At 33.8% G+C, this 26,026-nt stretch overlaps 2 protein-coding genes across 4 annotated transcripts in view; both read right to left on the bottom strand.

The window, feature by feature from the left end:
- Positions 1 to 5,441, bottom strand: part of LOC128228991 (sodium- and chloride-dependent glycine transporter 1-like) — a 38,702-nt gene extending 33,261 nt beyond the window's left edge. For 2 of the 3 annotated variants that reach the window (XR_008260017.1, XM_052940601.1), the window contains exon 1: positions 5,316 to 5,441. Coding sequence is in view for 2 of the 3 variants with exons in the window: in XM_052940601.1 (XP_052796561.1) it covers positions 5,316 to 5,330 (15 nt within the window). In the remaining variant the exon portion in view is untranslated. The remainder of the gene's footprint in view (positions 1 to 5,315) is intronic. The other variant, XM_052940602.1, reaches the window with a different exon arrangement.
- A 2,439-nt stretch (positions 5,442 to 7,880) lies between these two features.
- On the bottom strand, positions 7,881 to 23,630 carry LOC128228622 (neuronal membrane glycoprotein M6-a-like). Its single transcript, XM_052940037.1, has 7 exons — positions 23,506 to 23,630; positions 22,306 to 22,462; positions 21,738 to 21,897; positions 16,050 to 16,215; positions 13,879 to 13,973; positions 13,126 to 13,191; positions 7,881 to 12,067 (listed from the first exon to the last, which is right to left on the bottom strand). The coding sequence occupies exons 1-7, from the start codon at positions 23,507 to 23,509 to the stop codon at positions 11,930 to 11,932; spliced, it is 786 nt and encodes a 261-aa protein (XP_052795997.1). The 5' UTR covers positions 23,510 to 23,630; the 3' UTR covers positions 7,881 to 11,929.
- Positions 23,631 to 26,026: the final 2,396 nt, after the last annotated feature.

The raw sequence follows: 26,026 nt of genomic DNA, 5'->3' as shown, positions 1-26,026 counted from the left end.
ACAAGCGAAAATGGGACGCGGCCGCCGCCGCCGACAAAAGTAACCCCTATATGTCGTCTTTTCAGGCGACACAAAAAGTAAGTCAAAAAAGGTGGGGCCAGCTTTTGCCCAAGGGGCATAATTTCAAATGTTTTGCTAGACGGTCATCATATATATGATGCTCCACAACAAATATCAAAGGTATGGGCCTTGTGGTTTGAAACAAGAAGATTTTGAAAATATTTCTTAAATAAGTCTCTAGGAAACTTGTGACCCCGGGGGCAGTGCCAGTTTTGACCCAAGGGGCATAATTTGAACAACCATGGTAGTGGACCACTAAATAAAGCCTTGTTCAAAATAGCAAGAATCTGCTAGCTGTTTCAGACAAAACAAAAAGGTTTTTAACATTTCCCAATTTAAGTATACCAAACCTGTGAACCCTGGCAGGGTTTGAATTTAACTTTGAGGAGCACTCGCAAAATTTTGCGACTGCATTTTGAGGCAACTCGCAAATGAAAAATCAACTTGCAATTTTATTATTTGCTTTATTCCCTTATAATAGTGTCTTATTAAAGTAGAAATTTACACCAGACATATTATGAATATTAAAAAGTATCAATCTTGAGTGACTCGACTACTAGAACTTGTTGATTGCTTATTCTATTTGATGGGTACGGAAATACTCATCTGATGCTGGCAGCTTTTTGATAACAAAGCTGTCCAATAATTTGACATTGGTCACTTTGTATATTTACCCTCGCCATCGGGTAATTTTAAATACCCATGCAACAAGCAAGCTACAGATTTCATTAAGTCTGTAAGTATTAAAATCAATAACATTATAAATTTGAAATAGAAAAAAGCAACAGTAAATGTAGCATGGATACTTTGGACCATGAAATATATTGATCGACGAAGTCTATTCATTTTGACAGCTGGGCAAAAATATATTCAAAGGATGATGGGGTTTACATATAGTGCGCGAAAGCGCTAAATTTAGCCAATGATTGAGCTAGGTCATTACGTCATTCATATTCACTTTGTATAATGCACGCCTCGGAGCATCCCTGAAAGATTCGAGATAAAACTCGGCCTTTTCCGTTTTTGTTCTATTTTTGAAAACTTACTGGAGCGTGACTCCGTACTGTCTTCTTTATACTGATAGTGTAAACATGCCACTTATAGGCTGTTTTACACTCGACTACGTAGCAGAGTTAAGTTCATGTTTATTCTACTTTCCTTTTAACATTTTGTGGTCTAGAAAAAGCCACTCGCAGAATTTTGCAAGCTTGAATAAAAGTCACTCGCAATTTGTAAATGTCGCTCGCATTTTGCGAGTATGCGAGTCTAAATTCGAACCCTGCCTGGGCGTGGCCAGTTATGACCCCAAGGGCATAATTTGAACAAACATTTACAAGCAATTGTGACTTTACATGTAAACTTGGCATAAAATAGACTTTGCTCATGTAGACTTGGCTAAAAATAGACTTAGCTAAAAATAGCATTTTTTTATCCTTTCAAGATCCATAATCTAGGCATGCATGGGCGGATCTGGCTGGTTTTCGAAAGGAACCAAGCTCTTATGGATATCTAAATACTGTACAAGTTTCATCGGGATACAATAAAAACTGAACACTGTATCGTGTTCACAAGCAATTGTTTACACAATAGCATTTTTTAATCTATCAAGGCCCATAATCTAGGCATGCATGGGCGGATCTGGCAGGTTTTTGAAATGAACTGAGCTCTAATGGATATCTAGATACTGTACAATTTTCATCGAGATACAATCAAAACTGAACACTGTATCGTGTTAACAAGAAATTGTTTACAGACGCACAGACGCATGACGCACATACTACGTACACATTACAATCACATAAGCTCTTCTGCGAAAGATGCATGTCTCAGAAGCGATGTGATACTTCAGTAAGGGTTAAATTCAATGCCCTGGACACAAGGATAACAATTTTATGGAAGTTTTTGACAATTTTCTTTTTATCTTGCAATGGTACTATCTGGTGTCTAGTCCCTCTAATGTTAGAAAAACGTTTTGATATCATTAACAGGGGGATGGTGACCAGTAAGGTCTGGATTACAAATCAACAGCATACCTATCAACTGCAGCTTTGCTCTGAATGCAAATGATTCGCTACCCTGTACAATTTTGAATTACAAGCTATTCACAACCTATGCTTTCTAAATAAATTTAATTTGTTCAAAATATATACATAATCCCCTTTTTTGTCATATTGCTGAAATGTATCGTTGTGCACACACGTGTGGGGAGTGAGAAGTGTGTGTATCTGTTTTAAAAATTTCCTTCAGAGAATCATAATAATGGAGTCGTTAAGTCTCAATTGGCTTGTTTTGTAGATTGTACTAGATACCCCCTTTTTCCTTGGCCTCATGTTTATTGATAAATCTTTGTTAATTTATTTTAGAACATTGAGCGATTTAAATTACCAATGCATAAAAAAATAATGTTCACTTTTTTTAAGAAACTAGTTAATGTGTGTTCGTGTCATGTTCCTTTTAAGTCTAGAAAGAGGCCCAACCCAGCTCAGGGACGGATCCAGAAATTGATCTTAGAGGCATCTTAAAGGCCTAGTTTTAACCTTATATAAGTACCCCCCCCCCAAAAAAAAAAAAACATGTATAGTACGCAACTGGGAATTTATCTTTATCTTAATCGCCTTGTGCTGCTTATCAGATCTCTAATCTGAGTGTCCATCTGTGAAGTAAGAGAGGTTTTATTATAGAAATGGACAATACATATTGTCTTTTAGTTGTTGTTTTCAAATGATAATAATATTATTATTACCATGCCTTTGAATAATATTAAGAGTTATGTTATATAATAGCCCATTTGTATGATTTAACCAGGATGCTTCACAACTGACCTTATGACAGCGGCTTCTAAGCCACGCCCCCTGATATCAATGGCGTCTCGCGTCGTTTCACTTTCCGATATTCCTGACAAATTATCATAAATGTGACATTTCACTGCGAAAAAAAATAGTAGTCAAAGGAATTTGTAACTGGCTGCTACATCGGAAGGCTTTAGAGGATGACGATATCGAACATTTACGGGGTGAAATCTATCCAAGTCAGAGAAAATCGGATAGCCGCTATGTTGTCAACATTGACATCGATACAAAGGAAAAGCGCGTGTGTGAAGCATACTGTAAATGCAAACAAGGGTAAGTTTAACTTTTAATAACACCGGTCATTCTTACAGTATTGTTGAAACAAAGATTAAATCATCGCACAATATAAGTAAATCATAAATGGCCCCTACTGTGACACCAGTGCAATAGTGAGGAGATGCACAGCAGGGGATTATCATGGCCTAGTTTAAGGAATGTTTGGCATGATAATCCCCTGCTGTGCATCTTCTGCTAATCGCACTGATGTCACAGTACTGGGGCCAATTTCCTGTGTATTCATTTATTGGCTCAGGGCCATTTAGGGGCCATTTTGATACTAACACATCCAAAACTGCACAGCAGGATACTCAGATTGGAGATTTGATAAAACAATTAGGCAATAAGATCAAGATCAATTAACAGAGGTTGTGTACAAATACACGGGGTTTTTTTTTTGGGGGGGGGGGTCACTTATAGAAGGCTTAAACTAGGCCTTTAAGGGCACAACATTTTGACATTCGCCCTTCCCACAGAAGCAAACATTACATGGTTTAAAATGTTGGCACAGCAGTTTGAGAGAAGAAAATTTAAACAATTTTTAGTCTAAAATAGTGCATTTTGAGCTCATTTTATTACTTTTTCCCTAATATTGACATATAAGAGTACATACGAATGATTTGGTTTTAGGTGAGGCATGCGCCGGTAGCACCCCCTTATTTTTATAAAAAAGTATAAATACACAGCACCAATGTTTCAGGTCATTGGAGTATACGGTTTATTTCAAAATTAGCAAGGGAGTATATCTTTTAAGCTTTAGCATAAAAAAACAGAACAGGGTCACATTTAGCAAACAGAATAGTCACAGCGCTACTACTGTATTTAAAGGTCTATTCGAAAAAGGTTCCTACAGAAACCAAACAAAGTAAAGATTTTTTATAAACTTGTAAACAAAGTAAAACAGCATTAACAGAGGTTTTCTCACAAAAGTCAGCAGAGTTAGAGCCCTTGACTAAGAAAAAACATTCTTAAAAGCATGTGGAAAACATTTTAATAAAGTTTTTTACTTACAGTCCAATGAAAGTTAATCAAACGAAATTACTTGCAAGCAAATATTTGAGACAGTTTTGAAGGTTGAAAAAATGACACAACAGTTGGTGCACGTATTCACTTGTACTCTTTATTGGAACCAAGATTGATTTCAATTATCAGATTGCATCAACCAACATATACAATTAATAAATTCAATGAAGTATGACCATAAGATTGACTAAGTTTGATGTTGAATCAGGGTCAGTTTTCAACATTAAAAACTGCTCCCCCATCCAATGAAAAATGACCCCCATTTTGTGTTACGATCACCACCTCTAATAACCATTGTAAGGGTGTTTTTGTAACTATTCGGTCTGCCATTTTTTCATGCATGCCCGAACACTTACCCATAATTGTAATCCTAATCTTGTCTAACTAACAACCTTAACTTTCAAAGAAAAATATTAATTTCATTTAAAAATATTGAAATAATCTAGATACTTAGACATATATATAACATTTGTTGAAATGGAATAAATATCAAGCACATCAATGTTTTTTAATAAATCATTTGAAAATCTAGGGCCTCGTTTTCTCGAAACTTCTTAAGCCTAACAGACTGAAGTAGCTTATTTTGTTTAGCACAAATTGTTACTTTAACCGGATTTTTATAAATTAAACTTAAATAAAAAAATACAAGTTTTTTCGTGATAATCATGCAGATAGATAATTTCAATTAAGAATAAAATATCTTACAATATAGTGAATATTTCACAAATAATAGAAGTATAAAAAAGTGAGCTTAGCGTAAAATAATCATGTTATAACATACTCAAGTAGTTTTGAGAAATTGGCCCCTGCAATATTAAATACAACGTCAAAATTTAAACAAAATATTACAATGTACATTCTAATAGTTGCCTGCGACGCAGCGTGCATTTATTTCAGATCATAATAGAGTTTTTCGTATTCTGCAAGTTCAGGGCACCGTTTCAATAAGATCTGCAAAATCTATGCAATCAATGGTCCTTGAGATATTTATATTGAAACGCAGTTTCCGCAAAAAAACAACAGAACTGAAACGTGGCCTTGAAATGTATCACAAATTCACCAAAATCGCGCAAATAAAATGAGACAAGTATTAGAAAAGACAAGTACCTCTTTCAGACACATTTTCGGAGTATTCCTTTATTTCAAATGTGCACACAGTTTCACCGACATTCACAATGGCATGTGTTTCATATAGCTGCACGTGGTCAGATTTAAGCAAATTGCTGTAAGGGCCGTCTTAAAAACTAAACCAGGTATATCTCTATGTACAATAGTGTATCTAACTTGCAATGGGAAGTTTAAGAACGGTATTTTTTCAATCAAACTTGTGCAAATGATATGTTTGAAAATATTGCAAAGTTTGCTCAAAATATGTATTCTTAATAGCAGACTTAATATTGATTAACGTATATGCGCACTACTGTTGAAACGGCCCACTAAATTTTCCATGACGTCCGCGCGCCGCTGCGGAGGCAGCTTGGTGTATTGGCGCGATATTTCAGTCACTAAATTACGTAAGGAGGACCTGCCGGTTGTTGAATTATTGACTAAAGATTGCTCATAATTTCCATAGTTTTATATTGATTATAAGACAAGGTACGATTATATACATTAACGTTTAAATCTAAATCAATCGAACTAAAACAAACACACACACTTCTGTGTCTCTGCGAAACATCGCTATCAAACCTTATTTTAATTTTCCTCAGGATATTAAAATTTTATCAGACAATCAATCATTGTTTATCGAGAATTTATAAGTGGTGTTATTGATTTATGACTGCAATATTGCACGACACAAGGGGATGATGGGATTTTCAACAATTTTGTGTCATTGACATTTTAATAGTATGCACAATATGTGTTTTGATTGAAGCCTGTGTGTGCTATTGGTAAATAACCGATCATACCGTCGACCTGCATGTCTTGATTTTAAAATAAAAAAACAAAAGTTTCGTGGTTGCATTTCAAATGTCTAGCTGACGAAAGAATTGCTGATGTTGAAATACCATATGGTGCAGCCAGTGCGAAATACGAAACAATATACAACTAGAAATGTCAAAACCCATGTTTTATGTGGAGCAATTTATTCATATTGTGGTTAGGTAAAAGCATGACACACATGGTCTGACATGGCATTAATTACCTGCATTTAAACGTTTCACTACATAGATAGAACACTCCATTGAGCAAACTTAAATGTTCCCAATGCAAAAAGTTTTTAATTTCAGTGAAAATACGACAAAAACATTGCTAAAGTACTTCAACATAACCACACACCCTGCTTACTGTAAACATCAGTCAATGTCACACTTCTTAAACGCAACAGCTGTACACAAGTATACTAAATTTCAGCAAATCTAGTCAAGGTCACCATTTTTTTACCATTAACAACAGAATTACATTGCCCCTTCTGCATGCAGTATTAATTTTTTAAATCATAATGTTTTATACATGTTCACTTCCCTCAAAACAAGGTATTTAGGGAAGTTATCATTGTAAAGCTTTGAAATATTTTTCTTATCCCGATTCAATTGTGTCATATTGACTTAGGGTGCATTTTCATTCATATATCCCCGTTATAGTTCCAGTGCCCCTTAAAAAACAGACTAACCAAAATACCTTAAAACTTTCAGGAAATGTAGTCACAAAACTTGACAGAGTGTTATTGTGTGATTTACAGTACATTATAAGCCATCATCATTTCATCACAGTAGACAGCTATAAAATATACAAATAAAAAAAGCTGTGCACTAGATTTAAAGAAAAAATTACAATAATTATGTTCTTGAGTTTAAGTGTTATTATTGAAGAGATTGAGAATAACTTAAAGATGCACTCTCACACCCAAATAAGATGTACCACAATTGTTTTAATTTACCGAAAAAAAAATGAACGATATCGAAAACAATGGTTCTTATGAAGAATACTGTGTTTAATGTGAAGGTAATTTAGTGCCGAAAGGTGCCGAAAACACATTATTTCTACCTTATAAGACGATAGTTGATCACTGTAAATCTTTAATCACTCACCAGTCATTTAATATTTGTGCATTTTCAGCTATTAAATACATGGTTACAATCTTGTTATCAGTTATAAATATTTTCCAAATACATTATTTAGTAAGTAGTTAATGGTTTATCCTTCAGAATTGATGTTTGTTATACATGTGTTTGTATTTATTTTAAATGTGAGTGTCACTTTTAGTATAAGTGCAAGAAAAAAACTTATCTGCACCTACTTCCATATCGCCCTTATTTCAATTCCTTTCTTCAAATACTTTTAGTTCAGTCTTGTTCCTGTGAAATCTTGTGGACTGCAGTATGGGAATCTTATCATAAATGACAGGCTGTCATTCTTTACCATTTGTAATCTTCTCAGTGTTTCGAAACCAGTAAAAACCAGCACCTTCCAGTAGAAGTACATAAATGACCAGTTTAAACAAGAATTAAGTCCCCTTAATACAAGAGGTCAAAAAGTCATAAACCTGCAATACTTCTTAAAGGTTCAACATTTCCATCAGTCACATAACATGTGCTAATTGGAAAATTGTTTACAACTTCAAACAATAGTTGTTCTTTTTTTTTAATGAATATTCTTGGACCATGACCTCAATGCATGTCATAATTCATAAAAGAACCAATACAAGTATGTCTATAAAAAGAACTCAACTAAAAGAGATACCATATTTATTACAATAAAGATTGACAGCAAATCTAAATGAGTTCACAATATGACATACAACTGCAACTTTCCTGCATTTTGGAAAACATGATTGTTTGTGGGTGATGATGAATTATGGTATTTACAAAGACAAATTGAATGTCAAATTCTTAAAAATAAATGAAAGAATATTAAAAAAATGTGCTACATTATAACATGTAAATAAAATTTACAGATTTCAATGCTTATGACCATTCCTGATATGTTAGTTTATACAAAATAATGTTAATATGGTATAAACATATGTATGAGAACAATGATTTTTAATCAAATAAAAAATATACAGTATTTATAAAGGCATAATATGCATTAAAATGAAATCCATTAAATAATATAAAAATATTAGTACAAAAATAAACCTAAAGCTGGCTGGAATGTCTAACAATAGCTGATAGGCCAATTTACACACTTACCAGAGGGGCCTAAAATAAAGATGTCAAATGAACTTCTTTAAAACCCCTGATTTTCATAACATATATACCAACATTCAGTAAAAAATTGAAAAGTTGAAAAGTTGAGATGGAAAAAAAGTTATGGAAAAATAAAAAGGTGAATACAATAATATTGAATGTGATGAATGCAATGCGATGGTCCTCTATGGTTTGTCAAAACATTTGCCAATAATACAGTCTTCTATGTGTTCTTCATGAAATTAGATCTTATCAATTGTTTGAAAACAAACTGGGTCAATATCACAAAGAGTAAATATTTACAAATTTATAAAGCGGCCTGTGTACTCTGCCTTGAAAACACATGGTTATCAAGAGAATAAGTGATCGTCTCTAAACTTTTCTGTACTTGAATGAATAAATAAATATCACAAAAAAAAATAAAATGAAGGAGATACCTTCCATCACCATTAGAAACCCTAAGGACCTTCACAAAACTCAAATACAAATGGATGCCATACACAGAGAAAGTAACGACAAATGAACGAAACTGTCTACATATATAGGTCATAATGGACACTACAAAAAAGTACCGAAACATTTAATCATGGACATGTATAAACAACTCTTTAAATGCTCTTAGAATATCACTCAAATTACATTGTAAAATTCACAGATATTAACTTGATATGTTTATCTAAATCACCTGATATATAAGTTTTATAATCATCACAGAAAACATTGTTCTCTACAGACATAAGCAAAATCTCATAATCCAAAACCCATGCCCAATCCATTAGGCTAATAAAATTATCTGAACACCCCTTGCGATTTTCTGTTGTTTCCTTATTTGAACGTAATCAGTGTCTGTCTGTTTTTTAATCCATAGGGCAAGTAATTGGTATCACTGCTTAATCTTTTTCAGTTGACATTTTCATAGATGTCACAAACAGACAAACAACATAATTTCATTTCACTTTCCCTAGACATATAAAATGTTCTTGTTGTAAAAACTGGCAATGAAACGCAACACGAAAAACATATGTTCGCGTAAAAAAAACCATACAATTACATTGGCAAAACAATATCTGACTCTACACCATTCATGAATAACTGAAAATTACATGAACAATTTAAAACTGATAATAAATTGTATTCAAACTTAGGGTTCATTTTGTTACAATAATTCAATGCTTATTTGAAAGATTACTTATAGTAAAACAAATACTTTAGAGTAAATAAAATGTTTCACCTTTAATAAAAATATTTTTTTCAGATTTCAAACTATTTTGTCTTTAAGAGGCATTAGTTTATGTAACAAATAACCCTGAAGAAAAGTCACATATACAATTAAATTTACCAACCTCTTTGGAAACTGAGTGTATTCACAGTCACAAACAAGGCACTTTATAGACTGATGAAGAACCACAAAACCTCCGTATAAAGAGGTGATAAAGTTGCACTTTACAACAATGAGGGCAAAATTTAATTCAATATGCTAAATCGACCCGAGACTTTAAAGTGAAATGACCTACATCAGGGGCTGTATTCATAAAACATTTTCGTAAATTTTTTCAACTTATTTCATAAAACATTTTTGTGAATATTTCAACAAATTATTTTTTTGAATGTCAAAAACATTTTTTTTTGAGTACCCTCTTTTTATCATCAAATTTATATTTAAGCCTTTATTATTTGGTTTTCTTATTCTTCCTTATTTTCATAACTTTGGTGTAAAAACATTTAGTAATCATGTAAGTTTTCTTTAAATTTCACTTATTCAAAACTATTCACCAAGATGTGTTATGAATATAGCTCCTGGTCTCTACAATGGTTTAAGTATAAAATATTTCTTCCAAAAGTCACAAGCGATGTCTTTCTTGGGAAGAGTTGCCTTATGAATTATTAAAGGACTAAAAAACGATTGGTTATGTTTCAACAAAAGAAAAATTACCCATGTTTCATTACCTTTAGATACACAACTATTTTGAATCCTCTCTGGCAACAGTAGGAAATCTGTTTACAATAATATCAATTTTCAAGAGGAAATTAATATTGTGCACAATAAGATACAAGAATCTTTATTTAAAGATGGGTAGGCTTACAAAAAACATTAGCTCAATGAGCTATTTTCAGACATAAAAGGATCAAATAGCAATGAAACATCATATTGAGAAAAACAGTACTGTTATAGAATATCATGACATATATGACGAAGTGGTTTTCATTAAACTAAGCTAAAAATATCATCGATAAAAGCAAATAATTAGGACATCTGGGGATTCCTATCAATAAAACTATCATAAATACAGTGACTCTAATTGTTTAAATGACATCTGTATTGCTTGTTCATTGTTTGCAAGCTATAGGCATAATTGCTTGAATGCATTAAATGTTGTTGCTGTATATGTCTATTTGTTTTCTATGTACATCTTTTAATTAAATGCAGTTCAACAAATTATGTGCACGTTTTATTTTGCAGAAAAAAATATCTTCAATCTGTCATAAGACAAGAAACTAGTTTATGATAAACTATGATATGTTTCCTCAAGTACAACCTTAAAAGAGTATTAGGTGATAACAATGCACCCTGGTGCTGAAAACATAAATATATTGTGTTTCATCACACTTAGTATTATATACATTTTGCCTAAATACCTTTAAAGATCAACATAGGAAAGATTATGATGTTATGTAATGATGGTATGTTGTGATGGCATGTTATGATGGCATGTTGTGATGGCATGTTGTGATGGTATGTTATGATTGTATATTTTGATGTTTACAATGCGGGAAAATGCATCAGATGTCATGAAGAAATATTTGTTAAAGGAACATTTTTTATGAATGACAAGTGGAAAAACTCTTGGGTGTTTTTCTTTCATTCATACATTTATGAACAACCAACACGGAATGATACTTTTTCCATTCAAACTGGCCCATGAACTGAATATGTGACCCTTAATCTTCCTATCACTATGCACATACTTGGGTAAATCACTATCGAAAAGTTTAAGTGTCATTTTTAAGACCAGGCCCCAATATCACGAAAATGCTTTTATAAAATCTTAATCTTAACTCATTTTATCGTATAAAAGCAAAAGTTATTAAATTCATGTATGTTTTTACACCCTATAAGAGCGCATTCTATAATCTTCGGTCAAAATTCCAATGGAAAAATATTCAACACCCAAAATAGTAATTGAGTACTATTTATTATTTTTCATCAATAACCCAAGTATATTTTTTGCTTTAGAATTATATTTTCTTTGAAATATTTACAATTTATTTTTACCAACACCTTCTATTTAAAAAGTATGGTTTCAAAAAGTACAAAAACATGCAAGATTTACTATCATACTATGCTTTTATGATTTAAATTGAGTTGAGTCTGAGAATGAGATTTGACTGTTTTCATGATATAGGTGCCAGATGTCAAAATTAAGGGTCACAAACAAACACTAATGTTAGACCACCCTATCGTCTTGTAATTTCAGCGACTTCATTTGAGTGCACACTGCTATCTTCATCCTCATCATCGTCATCGTAACCATTGTCTTCCTGTGCCTCAGTGAGTCGTGATGTGGGGTCCAGCCAGCGCTTCGTATGTCAGTACTGGGAGGAGCCTTTGTCCACTGCAGAGTGAAGCTCCAGCTCCTCCATGTCCACCGCATCACGATAGTCTGTCAGCTCCTTCGAGATTCGGATTCTTGTGTAATTGGCTGCAAGGCTTATCATGAAGTGCAGCTGAATAAAGGATGAAATAGGCATGCTTTAAAGCAATGGCTTAATATAATAGTTTCATTCCTAATTTTATAATTAATAATATGCTATAATAGATATGCAGAGAAATAATAAAGAGAAAAATTTAGTGAAAGTTCTTAATACTATTTTTAGTAGACAGGGGAAAAATAAAACTGAAACAATTCATTACACAAGACCATTACTATAAGTACATGATCTCTAGTATGCAGGCAATAGTTTTGATCGTATTCTGGAGAGAATAACTGCATTCAATCAATGGTAGTATTCCGTAACTGGTTGGTCGAGGCTAGAAAGTACCCAAACCACATATGTCCTGGCCCCAATATCTAGAAACTCATTAAGCTTAACAGGGTTCAGACAGACAGACAGACAGTTTATTTCAACTTGTACAGTGTACAACGTCATCAACACATATGTTTAAGTAGCCTATTTCAAATAGCCAAAATACATACCTAAATTGAATTTTGATAATTGAAAAATGGTTAAACTTGATTATCATAAAGATAATTCCATTCTTAAGTATAAAAACTCTTAAAGAAGCAAATGTTATGCAAATTATTGAAAAACAATGATAGTGAGTCTAGCTTAATCCTGTTATCAGGGACTTAAGAAGTTTCCAGAATTTGGGGTTGGATATTGGCATGTGGCTTGTTATATTTAAAATGATATTATAACAGTGTTATGTATAAGTTATAGGTTTGTATATCATTTTAAAATATGTAGAAATTATACATGATATCCTAAAATATGTAGAAATTTTACATGAATATCCTAACATTTAATTGAAATAAACTACTAAATACAAATGTTTATATATATATATATATGTTTATATAGTTAAGCAATATTTCCAATACAATTGTAAGTATCTATACAAGGGTGAAAGTGGGAACCAAAGAGAGTGTTTATAACTAAATTATCCTTTTTACAAATCATTTTATTGCAAAATTTTCACAATGAATTATGTGAAAGCAAAACAAAACCATATCAACTTCACCCATGTATATGATATACTGCAAAGGAATAGATTTTATACTAACCATGCCAAGACAGATCAACACAGACCCCACTAGTGCTACACAGAACATGGGGCCAGATTCCTCGATCTGAAATGTATCACAAAACTGGCATTAATTCATGAGGATTAGGAGTAACTATAAAGTAAACCCAGGTAGATATACAGCTGATGCATAACTTCTAGTATAGGGAGTTTCTACTTTTAGTTTTAGCAACAGCAGCAACAGTAGCAGCACAATCACCACTACCCCAACCACCATCTTCAGTCAGCAAGAGAGGAAAGTCTATAATAGTTTAATGTAATGTCCTTAAATAAAATATGCGTTAACCAATGTGCTCCACATCCACCTGATCATCATTGTCCATATCTGTAGCATGAAGCTCTGTATAATTAGCTGCATGACTAGCCATAATTAACATATTTAAATATCATTAAATCAATTAACAATGTCACCTTCATTAGCAAAAATGCGTACAATGACTTCTGGTTAAAGTAAATATTTAGGAGCCTGCATGAATCAAAGAAACTTTGAACTTTGAAATACCAGATAAATCCAGTTACATGTAGGTCAGGTAATATTGTCCTCGGGTCAGGGCATGACTTTACATTAAAATAAATCATCAGAATTATCTCTGGTATAAGACCTTATGTACATATATATATATATATGTTCATAATATATTCATAGGCCATAAGGCACTGAATTCATCAAATATACATTTCCACATTGTGTGGTAGCCCAGCATATTCACTGTTCAGTACTGAGGCAATATACCTTATCACAGAAGCGTCTAAGCTCCGTATGGCCGCAGAGTTGTTCCCGGCCCGGTGGTGTGATCCCCAGGGGGTAGGATTGGTTTCTGTATATACCTGGAACACAAACAACACTTTCTTCTTTTCTGTATACTTTATATACATGTACAATTATTTGGTATTTTCTACTCTAAAATTTAGAATTTCCGGGAATTTTCCCCCCAAATTTGTTTAGGGTTTAACTCAGGAAAATTTATATGCCTTACAGGATCACAAACATTTTTTAAGCCTGTCCAGCCCATTTCAATTTCTCACCTTGAGAAACACCATGCCATCAATCAATCTACTCTGTATTCATAATTTTACAGTTGGGACTAAAAGCAAAGAGCAGCAGAACAAATTATGCACAGAATGTAAGGAACATAGAGTGTTAATGTTTCATGAAATATTCATAACTGTAGCAAAAACTATGTCAAGGTACTATGTACGCAATTTCAGATACTAAATGTTTTTGTATAGGTTCAAACTAAATCTGACAAACATGGAAAGATGTACAATAATGAACATGTAAACAGCTTCAATCTTCCTTGCATTTATCAGAACTATCATTATCATATAAAAGCCCTCACTGATGATTGAGTCACACACATATGTGGTGAAAAGTTTCAATATGGATATTCAAACCAGCAAAGGGAGGTCATGCTGCAGATATTAAAGGGACTAGACACCAGCTGATACAATTGCAAAAAATGAAAAATTGTCAATGCCTTACATGAAATTGATATCGTTGAGTACAAGGCATTAAATCTTACTTACTGTATCTTAGTGCAATAACGTAATAACTGCATATAAAAATAGAAGCAGATATTGAGTTCTTGCACTATGGTGACGTGTTGTAACACATCACTTATGACATCGCTTTTCTTTTTTGTTTTTGCTTTTTTTCAATTCAAAATTTACTGCGTTTGTCTACCACATAAATACCAGTAGATTTTAAAGTAGCTTCAGTATATGTTTCTGGACTAATCATGTTACTTTCATATCCTATATATACACTATAAGCTGGGAAACCAATATTCATCCACATACTTATATTAATAGCTCATATTGACATTTCTAGGCTTGTTTTGATAAAATACTGTATTGGCTGATTTGCTGGTCCCTTAAAAGGGGCTGTACTCCGTATGATAAAATAGCGAAAAAAAAAGAAAATTGTCGAAAACTGACATAAACTTGACATCAATGTGTACAATGCATTGAAACTTACTAACTGAAGTACCACATAATTTACAATTTATTCAAGTTTAGCAGTTATTTCGTATTTTTCCATTAAAAAAGATTACTGGGTATGTCTACCAGGTAGAATTCATTTCTTATGCGTGATTGGCTAGTCGGTGTTATTACGTGATATTACCGATATAGGTGTATAGCTTAATTATGTCACCCAATTAGAGTAAGCTGTTGTAGCTCAGTTGATACAACGCTTGACTGCAATTTTGGCCGCACAGGTTCGAACCCAGTCTCCGACACAATTTTTTTTTTACATTTTGGTACTTTTTTTACAGTTATGATATCAAAGCGTAACACATTCTATTAGATAATTGTCCTGAGATTCGTTACAGAAAAAAGCTTTTTTTGGTGCCAATCTGGTGTACAGTCCCTTTAATTAAATGATCCTATAATAGGTCTCATAGCGGACTATAAAGAGAGAGAAATTACCACATTATTCCTGTATGCTGAATTTAAATTCTCTCAAAATACATCTCAGTGGGAAATTTTAATGTGTAAATAGTGAAGTTTAACAACCCCTACTTCCAACAAATTCAAGTGTTTTTGCATCAATTTAAGCATAAAAGAAATAGAAAATCAGCTGAATTTCAGTGTGAAAAATTAATAGTTATTACACCAAAATCAATAAATATTCTCTATATAGTTAACAAAAAAGTTGCGTTATAGAAAACCTTAACTGATGTAACTAGTTTTCATATTTCATTTTAGCTCAATTGTGAAAACATACTATGAATCAAGCTTGGTTCCCTTAACTGGCCAGTGGGTAGAAACAAGTAGTGGTGACTGTTTTCAGAGGCTTGGAGAAAGCACCTCAGTTCAGGCTTAAACCAAAACTGTCCAACCACTTAGTGGGAAGCAGACACACATACCAGCACTTCACCAGAAACACCACCATCCACATACCAAAATTAGTGAGTGTGAAGCAGTATCCGTTGAGACTGTTTGCGTCCTTACTGTAGACCTCAGTGGCGCAGATGGAGTGGACCATGAGGTAGCCGACAATTGGAATCACACACACGGCAGAGATCACCAGCCACACCAGGTTCAGTAGGTAGGAGATGAACATGAACTGAAATACAGTGGATAGGGTAAAATGTACATGTTTGATAATTAATTTACAAGGTGTCGTGTCAACCGTGTCATATAATTTAGTAGGTATGATGTGAATCAGGGGTATATTCATAAAGCTTCTAAATTTTCAACTTAGTGACTTTTCAGATTTTTTCCTTTTTTTTCATCATTTGCCTTTAATAAACGGACCTTTTTCTTGGTTATTTACAGGATGTTTGGTTTAAAACACATTGTAAGTCTTCTTTAAATTTGACCTAGACATAATACATAACTAACATCACAAAGATGCTTTATAAATAGACTGGTATCAGGCATAAAGCACAGGTGGAAGTGTAATCTGAACCACCACCATAAAAAGTGTTACTGGTAAACTGAGCAGTTACCGACACAGATTGAGAATCTAAGGAAACCTTGTATTGGATTCATGAATGAAAACATTGAAATAAGTCAAACATCCTACAGTGAATGTAAAACATGAAAGTTGATGTTGATTAAAGCTGCACTCTCACAGATTGAACTTTTTATATTTTGTCTTGGAACTAGCCAAATTATGCGAGAATGCATGTAAACCAGTGATATTAGACTGCTGACAAAAAATCCCAGATATTTTCATATTTAAGTTAACAAGAGCGGTCACAGACAGCTCATGGGGGCATTTTTTGTAACGAAAGCCAATCAATGGTAAGGGTAGTTTCTCAGGAACATAAGAAATGCGTAAAATTAAGAAAGGGCAATAACTCTAGGACTTACGAAGAGAAAAATGTAGTGATAAATTAACAAAAGGCAATAACTCTTTACAAAAAATCAAATAATAAAGCTGGACATTATACACTGTACCACTTGAAAGTTTCGTAGAAATCACATGAAAAACATAAGAGGAGGTGCGAAGAAACAAATTTTATATATAAAATAAAAAAAAGGCAATAACTCTTCCAAAAAAGGTCAAATCGCAAAAGCCTGACAATATGCGCAGCATTATTGCGAAGAAACCAATTTTAAATGTAAAATAAACAAAGGGTGATTACTCTTTCAAAAAAGGTCAAATTGCAAAAGCCTGACAATATGCGCCGTGTCACTATATAGTCATTAATCTGTGAAAGTTTGGTAGAAATCGCATGAAAAACTTAAGAGGAGTTGCGAAGAAACCAATTTTAAATGTAAAATAAAGAAAGGGAATAACTCTTTCAAAAATGGTCGAATCGCGAAAGCCCGACAATATGCACTGCGTCACTATAATATAGTCATCAAATTTTTAAAGTTTGGTAGTAATCGCATGAAAAATGTAAGAGGAGTTGCGAAGAAACCAATTTTAAATGTAAAACAAAGGGCAATTACTCTTTCAAAAATGGTCAAATCGGTAAAGCCCGACAATATGCGCTGCTTCACTTTTATGATAATCAATCTGTGAGAGTTTGGTAGAAATGGCATGAAAAACGTAAGAGGAGTTGCAAAGAAACCAATTTTAAATGTAAAATAAGCAAAGGGCAATAACTCTTTCAAAAAAGGTCGAATCAGGACGACAATATGCCCTGCTTCACTTTATGATCATCAATCTGTGAAAGTTTGGTAGAAATCGCATGAGAAATGTGAGAGGAGATGCAAAGAAATCAATGTGGGACGGACGCACGCAAGGCGGGGGATAAAAAGTTGATGTTTTATGCATTTTTCTTAAACTGTTAGTAATGCCTTTAGCCATAGAATATTATCATTCTAAGATAAAACAAGAGCACCGCGAAACGGAGCATTATACGCCCGAAGAAGATTCGGCTTGAGGTCTTTAATAAACATTTAGGTTATGCTAGTATACTGCTTACTAAGTTTAAAAGTAGCAGGACTTGGAAAGTGCTCACAACACATCCTTTTAATGTAGCAATAATTTGTATAAAGTTATCTAAAAATTGTTTTATTGGTTACAAAGTTGTGGCTAGGACACGTTTTCTAAAAATTCCTTTATTAGTAGTAACACAAAGTTGTGGCCTGGACACAGATTGCTAACGGAATTGCTAACGCCCCCCAGTGAAATTAGCCTTTGAGGTACGGACCTGGAAAGCATGCTTGACAAATCCTTTTAATGAAGAGATGATTTGTATCAAGTTATTTGAAAATTGCTTTAGTAGTAACCCTGTTATGGCCTGGACATGGAATTGCTAACGTCCCCCCCCCCCCCATGGTGATTCTAGTGTTTGAGGTATGGACCTGGAAATTGCGCGCGACACATCCTTTTAATGTAATGATGCTTTGTATAAAGTTATTTGAAAATGACTTTATTAGTGACCAAGTTGTGGCCCGGACACAGATTTGCTAACGCACCCCCATGGTGATTCTAGTCTTTGAGGTATGGACCTGGAAATTGCGTGCGACACATCCTTTTAATGTAGTGATGATTTGTATAAAGTTATTTGAAAATTGCTTTATTAGTTACCAAGTTATGGCCCGGACACGGAATTGCTAACGGACGGACAGACAATGGAGGCCATAACATAATACGACCCTTCGGGCGTATAAAAAGTTGCCAAAACCATTAATTTGTGAGAGTGCAGCTTTAAAGATTTAATGCTTTAGTATTGCAATTCATCGGTATGTGAAAACATTGATCAGTGAATGGTAAATAAAGTCCAAAGGAATTCTGATGAACGGTGCACTAACTTAACTTTTTCATACAGAGTTGCGAGGCAATTTTAAAATATTCAATGTTTATATTTACACTGATTATTTACAAATTTTCCTCAGATAATTCAACCACTTCTCTGAAACATAATACTTCAAAGACAATTGAACATTTTTTAAATTTGTCTGTTAGAACAGCAGCAGTGTCAATGATGTCACTATTTTCAACAACGTCACATACTGTGGAATCATTAACATTCGTGGGACATTAATTTCTATGGATTTCATGGGTTTGCTTATCTATGAATTCAAGATCCCAACAAAAATTTGACCTTCTCTTCCGAAATTATACTGTCTATGTAAAAGGGTATATACATGTATGTGTATTCATATGAATAAACATGATCGCGGTAAACAATTTGTAAGTACCTTATCATTGTTTATTTTACTACTAATATGTTTTATATTATGTATTATTTAACCTTAATGATAATTAATTTAAGTCAATTATTAGTACTTGCATTCCGTTTTTTGTATGACATTGCCAGAACATTAAAACAAGCTGATTATTGATCTCCTGTGCAGCACATGTAAAACGTCATGGTTATTAAGTTCTTCAATTGTAAAAAATGCCTGCGTCCTATCAATAGGGGCTTCTGACATTTTTTTTGGAGAGCATTTCTGGCAGAATTTGCTTTAATAGAGAAATAGATGTAAAAAAAGGTGTTTGTTTACATTTTTAACTATAAAGGGACGTATCTCACATCAATTGATGGATTTAGTTATATTGGCAGAGTAAAAGGTTAGCATCACTTGGGAGAAAACATATTTCATTATTTGACCAGTGGTCTGGGTCAGTATTCAATATTAGTCTTATCCTTATCCGTAGATATTCATCAGTGATTACATTCAGTCTATTGGCCAAGCATTTTTACAGTCCAAAAACACTCAGATTCTACTTTTAAATCTACATTAAATCTAAGTTGTTTATTGAATATGGCAAAAGGTCTCTCATCAATGTTTAGTAGTAATTTTCCTGTTTTGTTCCTAAAATAACTTATCAAGCAAGGACACAAACTGTGCCAGTCTTTGGATTTAATCTCTCAATGAAGGTGAATTACTGTACATTTTTGCATGTCAAGAGAGTACTTGAAGATCGTCTCAACAAAATCATTATACATTGACAGAGACAGCAACCATAACTTAAGAGTGAGGTTTGTTAACATTTTGAAATCTTCACTTATGGCCTGCACATATAGTTTGAAGTCTATATCAGGAAACATAAAAAGACTAGAACTCCGCGAGTCGGATGTGTCGCCTGACGAATTATTTACTATCGACATTATAGCTGTTAGATTGGCATTTTATTCATTTATAGACAATGATGTTGCCATTTAACTTTCAAGTGTAGGTGGCATTTGAACCCTCAATCAGATATACCTACGGAATAAGTTTCAGGTTGAAACCTCCTATAGTTTACGAGATATGCCCCGGACAAAACCTAAGCAAGAAAATTAACAAAGGGCAATAACTCTAAAAATATGGCAGCAAGAGTAACGGTTCTTGTGCACTGCACTTGCCCTCAATGAGATATATCTAGCTATGAAGTTTCAAGTTGATACCTCTTATATTCTTCAAGATATGCCCCGGACAAAACTTTAAGCATGAAAATTAACAAAGGGCAATAACTCTAAAAATATGGCAGCAAGAGTAACGGTTCTTGTGCACTGCACTTGCCCTCAATGAGATATATCTAGCTATGAAGTTTCAAGTTGATACCTCTTATATTCTTCAAGATATGCCCCGGACAAAACTTTAAGCATGAAAATTAACAAAGGGCAATAACTTTAAAACTAAGAAAGCAAGAGTTACTGTTATTGTGCACTGCACTTGCCCTCAATGAGATATATCTAGCTATGAAGTTTCAAGTTGATAACTCTTATATTCTTCAAGATATGCCCCAGACAAAACTTTAAGCATGAAAATTAACAAAGGGGCAATAACTTTAAAACTAAGAAAGCAAGAGTTACTGTTATTGTGCACTGCACTTGCCCTCAATGAGATTTATCTAGCTATGAAGTTTCAAGTTGATACCTCATATATTCTTCAAGATATGCCCCGGACAAAACTTTAAGCATGAAAATTAACAAAGGGCAATTATTTTAAAACTAAGAAAGCAAGAGTTACTGTTATTGTGCACTGCACTTGCCCTCCATGAGATCTATCTACATATGAAGTTTCAAGTTGATAACTCTTATATTCTACAAGATATGCCCCAGACAAAACTTTAAGCATGAAAAATAACAAAGGGCAATAACTCTAAAAATATGGAAGCAAGAGTAACAGTTCTTGTGCATTGCACTTGCCCTCAATTAGATCTATGTACATATGAAGTTTCAAGTTGATACCACTAATAGTTTAGGAGATATACCCCGGACAAGCGAAAATGGGACGCGGACGCCAACGCCGACAAAAGTAACCCCTATATGTCGGCTTTTCAGGCGACACAAAAACCATGCTCCTTGAAGCAGTTTTAGTTCTTGAGACAATGTAATGAATACAATAGATGTATTATTATCTATCAATTAAGGCTGGTGATTGTGCTCAATATAGCCATTGCTCAATATTTACCATGTAATAAAACATATCAAGGGGGATAATGAGAAATAAATATAAACTGATTTTCAATCAGTAATTACTGGCCTTTCAGTTTGTAATAAAGATTCATTTTCCAAATATCTGAATGTATTGAAGGAACTGTTCATTAGTGAAAATCAATCTGACCATTTTTCTTCAAATGTTTTTACCAGGTACATTTTGTGAGAACAAAAGCTGAATAGCACTATATGAATAGCACTATCTCATCTTATAAACTATTCCTTAAATGAGAACTCTTAAGAACATGTAACCTACAAAAGCTGCCGAGATACGGCCTCCCATGATGCAACTGGCCCCAGAATACACGTTTTTCCTGGTCGCTCCAGTTGCAAGGAAGGCGAAGATCAACAAGAGAATGGCAAACAGCCCCATCACACATGCGATCACAATAAACACGATCTGCAGAACCTCCAGCCTGTAAACAAAAAAACATTGTATAAGTATTATGCCAGGCACATATAGAGGACAGGTATTCAACATAAGAAACATGTTTCTTTACTGACATCATGACACGCAATATTTTTAAAAACACATTTGAGATTTTTTTAATGATACACATGTATATTTTTTCAAAGACAATTCATTATTTATATGATATTGCTCTTTTGATATGTCATAATTTCAATTGCAGAAAATAATTTAAACATTGTTTTTTTAAAATTGGTGTGCTGCTGTGCGTGACTCATCTTCAATGGAGTATAGAAGACCAAATTGTCCAGAACTCATCAATGACCAGATCTAAACACTTGTCTTGTAAGCAAGAAAAGATTATATTAATCATTACAAAGCACCACTTTATATTACAGCAGCAGTGAGAGTTTACCATGATACATCGAATCCAAACAGCTCCTGCATAACAGACTTGATGATGATAGTGAGGGCGCGGTACAGGCCCCCACAGAACAGCCCCACACCCACAAACACGATGATCGATGCAATCAGAGATGCAAATGGGCAATTGCCCAGCCTCTCTGTGAACTCTGAAATAATAGGAATATACAGTTATGTACTTGACATTGTGGCACTGTTCTGTTTTAACAATTATAACCATAGAAGTCCATCTTCATAAATTCTCTGATTATCAGTGGCTGGGGATGATAAATCCATTATGACAATAAACATAAAACAAATTATCTGAATTTCTGTCTGCCACTGAGGAAGGGTTATACTGGTTGAGAAGCAGTTTCCGACGGAAAGCAGTTTCTGACAAATCGCTTTTTCGCGTACCTTCCTTAGATCTTCATAAAGAAGCTACTGCAATTCAACTATATGGTAACTAGGCAATCAAAAGTTGAAATTCTTACCGAGACATGTAAGTATCTTTTATTATTATTTAATGTTTAATGTTTATTTTTCATTTTGTACACAAACTTGCACGTGGGGGATCTGCACGCACAGCGTATTACGCATGCGTGTAAACCTAATTTGCATATCTATGAATAGCTACAAGGTTTTCCTTAACTGACTTATACAAACGATTATCATTGTGTACATATTTATGAACGCTGGTGTCATGCTTGTGGACTAGAACTAGCCACTGGGTTAGCTCATTTGGTTAGAGTGTTCCGGCGTTAGTGAGTTCCAGGGCCAAACCTGGCACACTTTTCTTCCAAGGTTTACTTTACTGGTGGCAGCAGTTAACAGCAGGAGTCCCTAAAAGGTTAATTGGGGGCGGAGTGTAGTGTGTGTGTGTGGGCAAGAACAAGCCGCCCCGTTAGCTCAGTTGGTTCGAGCTCAGTCCAGTGTGATCATTCACAAATTTATCCTACATTTCTTCATGAGATTGGCAGAAATGGGCCTGCATTACACGCTTTAACGATAAGCTTATTCAAATATTTAGTAGTAAAATGGCTTTAACATAGCATTTCTGAACAAACAATGAGTTAAATTTCTTTGTTTACATTAACAAATATGAAACTCACAACATGTCCGAATTTTTAACACTCAATTTTGTAATGTTTTGGAATGGTTCAACCAAATCAATCTTCTATTCATTTTAACGCCTTATTGATATCATATTTACCCATTGATTTGAAGATAAGACGAGTATATCGCTAAAATTTAAAGCAAAACTATCAAAACTCATCAAATTTCATTTCTGCGGAAGTGATTCATCCGAAATTAGCTGTTCTTGAAAAACGTCTGCCGTAACTGCTTTATAGGTTACATTAAACTATTTCAAATATGAGTATAAGTTACACACACAAAAATACAATTATTATTCACCACGTACACGTAATAGATACAGTACGAGTTTTTCTTCCAAAGTGTCTTCTTACAGACGTAAGAAGCCGTTTCGCTAGGACGAACACCAATTTTGGAAAATGGAGAAAGTAAATATCTGTCTTTCAATTTTATTTGATGTATTACATATTTTATGTGTAACATAATGATTTATATATTTTAAATATGTGCTATGTCTGTTATCACGTAATATAACTACAAGTCGGCTTTAAAAGCTCTTCAGAGCTTGTGTTCTGTCTGTTGTAAACCCGACTTTATAAATAAATATTACTTGACTTGACTTGTCCGAGGCGAACTTTTGAAGAAAAAACGAGTAACTGTATCTGACTTATATGACGATGAGTGTTTTGCTTATATAAGTGAGCAAATAAATGCATTGATAGATAAATAAATAAATACAGATTTATAAATAGATAAATAGAAATATCTTTCCGAACGATAAACATTAGATTATTATCATGGCCTTTTTAAATTGACAATGTATCGGCTAATGGGATTACTCGAAATTCTCGTGCACGGTCCGCTTACAACCGTAATAGCTCTGCTGGGGGTATAGTTGTATAATCAATAATATCACGGACCTGCAAACCATAGCCTTAAGTTAGGTCCGTGATGTTATACTAAAAAAAGACTCAAGACGAAATCATGCATGTACTTTACCTGAAATATCTTTATTGTAGTAACAAGAGCTGTCACAGAGACAGCGCGCTCGACTATTCCGCCGCTTTTCAGTGTAAGGATTGAAAAGTTTTGGCGAAACATGCATGGATCACTGTTAGATTAGATTTCAATGCAATACATGGTGTGCTGAGATATTAACATAAATGTGGTAATATGCAAAAGTTTAACCAGATTTTTTAAGTCTAATAATAAAGGGCAATTATTTGCAAAATACAGTTATCTAACTTGGTTATTCAAGTAGGTTGGGTGGTTGAATACCGTTGTATAAAGTCTCAATGCAATACATCAAGTAGTTGCTGAGATATTATCCTATGTGTGCTAACATGCAAGACATTAACCAGAATGTTCTAAGTCGCATAATAAAGGGTAAAAAATTATATAATTTGAACGACAGAGTTATCTCACTTGATTAAATAAGAAGGTTAAATGGTTGGGAGCCTGTGAGTAAAGTTTCAATGCAATACATGATATATTTGCTGATATATTTACTAAAATGTGGTTACATGCAAAACCTTAACCAGAATTTCTATGTCGAATAAAAAAGGGGCCATTTTTTGAATATATTTCAAACTAGAGTTATCTTACTTGGTTCATTAAGTAGGTTGGATGGTTGAGTACCATTGTATAAAGTATCAATGCAATACCCCAGGTAGTTGCTGAGTTATTAACCTATGTGTGCTTGCACGCAAAACCTTAACCAGAATTTCTAAGTCGAATAATAAAGGGCAATAATTTGCATTAAATGCAAACAAGAGCTATCTAACTTGGTAAATTAAGTAGGTTGGATGGTTGAGTACCATTATATGAAGAATCAATGCAATACATCAAGTAGTTGCTGAGATATTAACATATGTGTGCTTGCACGCAAAACCTTAACCAGAATTTCTAAGTCGAATAATAAAGGGCAATTATTTGCTTTTAATGTAAACTAGAGCTATCTAACTTGGTAAATTAAGTATGTTGAATGGCTGAGTGCCATTGTATGAAGTCTCAATGCAATACATCAAGTAGTTGCTGAGATATTAACCTTTGTGTGCTTGCACGTAAAACCTTAACCAAGGAGTGACGCCGACGCCAACGCCGACGCCGACGCCAGGATGAGTAGTATAGCTCTCCTTATTCTTTGAATAGTCGAGCTAAAAAAGATGGTATATCTATCTCAGTGAGCGCTCCAATCGTTGCCAACGCTGAGACGAATGGGGGCTTTTATACAACATGATCAAATCGAGATTTGAGGGCTTTGACTCTAATTTGCGTACTGTTTCATAATAAAATGAATGGGGACACTCATCTGGCTCGCGCCACCGGCCTTAAATTAAAGCTGCACTTTCACAGATTGAACGTTTTGACAACTTTTTTCTTTTTGTCTTGGAACGAGCATTTTTTTACGTTAATATCTGAAAACCAATGATAAAAGACTGATGACTAAAGATCAGATCGCAGATTTTCATATTTCCTCTTCAAAATTGATGTTTTATGCATTTTTCGTAAACCGTTAGTTACGGTTTATAAGCCATAAAACATTAAATTTGGAATGGAAATAAGAAAATCTGCGATCTGATCTTTTGTCAGCAGTCTTTCATCACTGGTTTGCAGATATTTATCTTACGTATTTTTCA

The sequence above is a fragment of the Mya arenaria genome, chromosome 3 (assembly GCF_026914265.1).
Source record: "Mya arenaria isolate MELC-2E11 chromosome 3, ASM2691426v1".
NCBI lineage: Eukaryota > Metazoa > Mollusca > Bivalvia > Myida > Myidae > Mya > Mya arenaria.
This window is presented reverse-complemented; position numbering and strand designations above follow the sequence as displayed.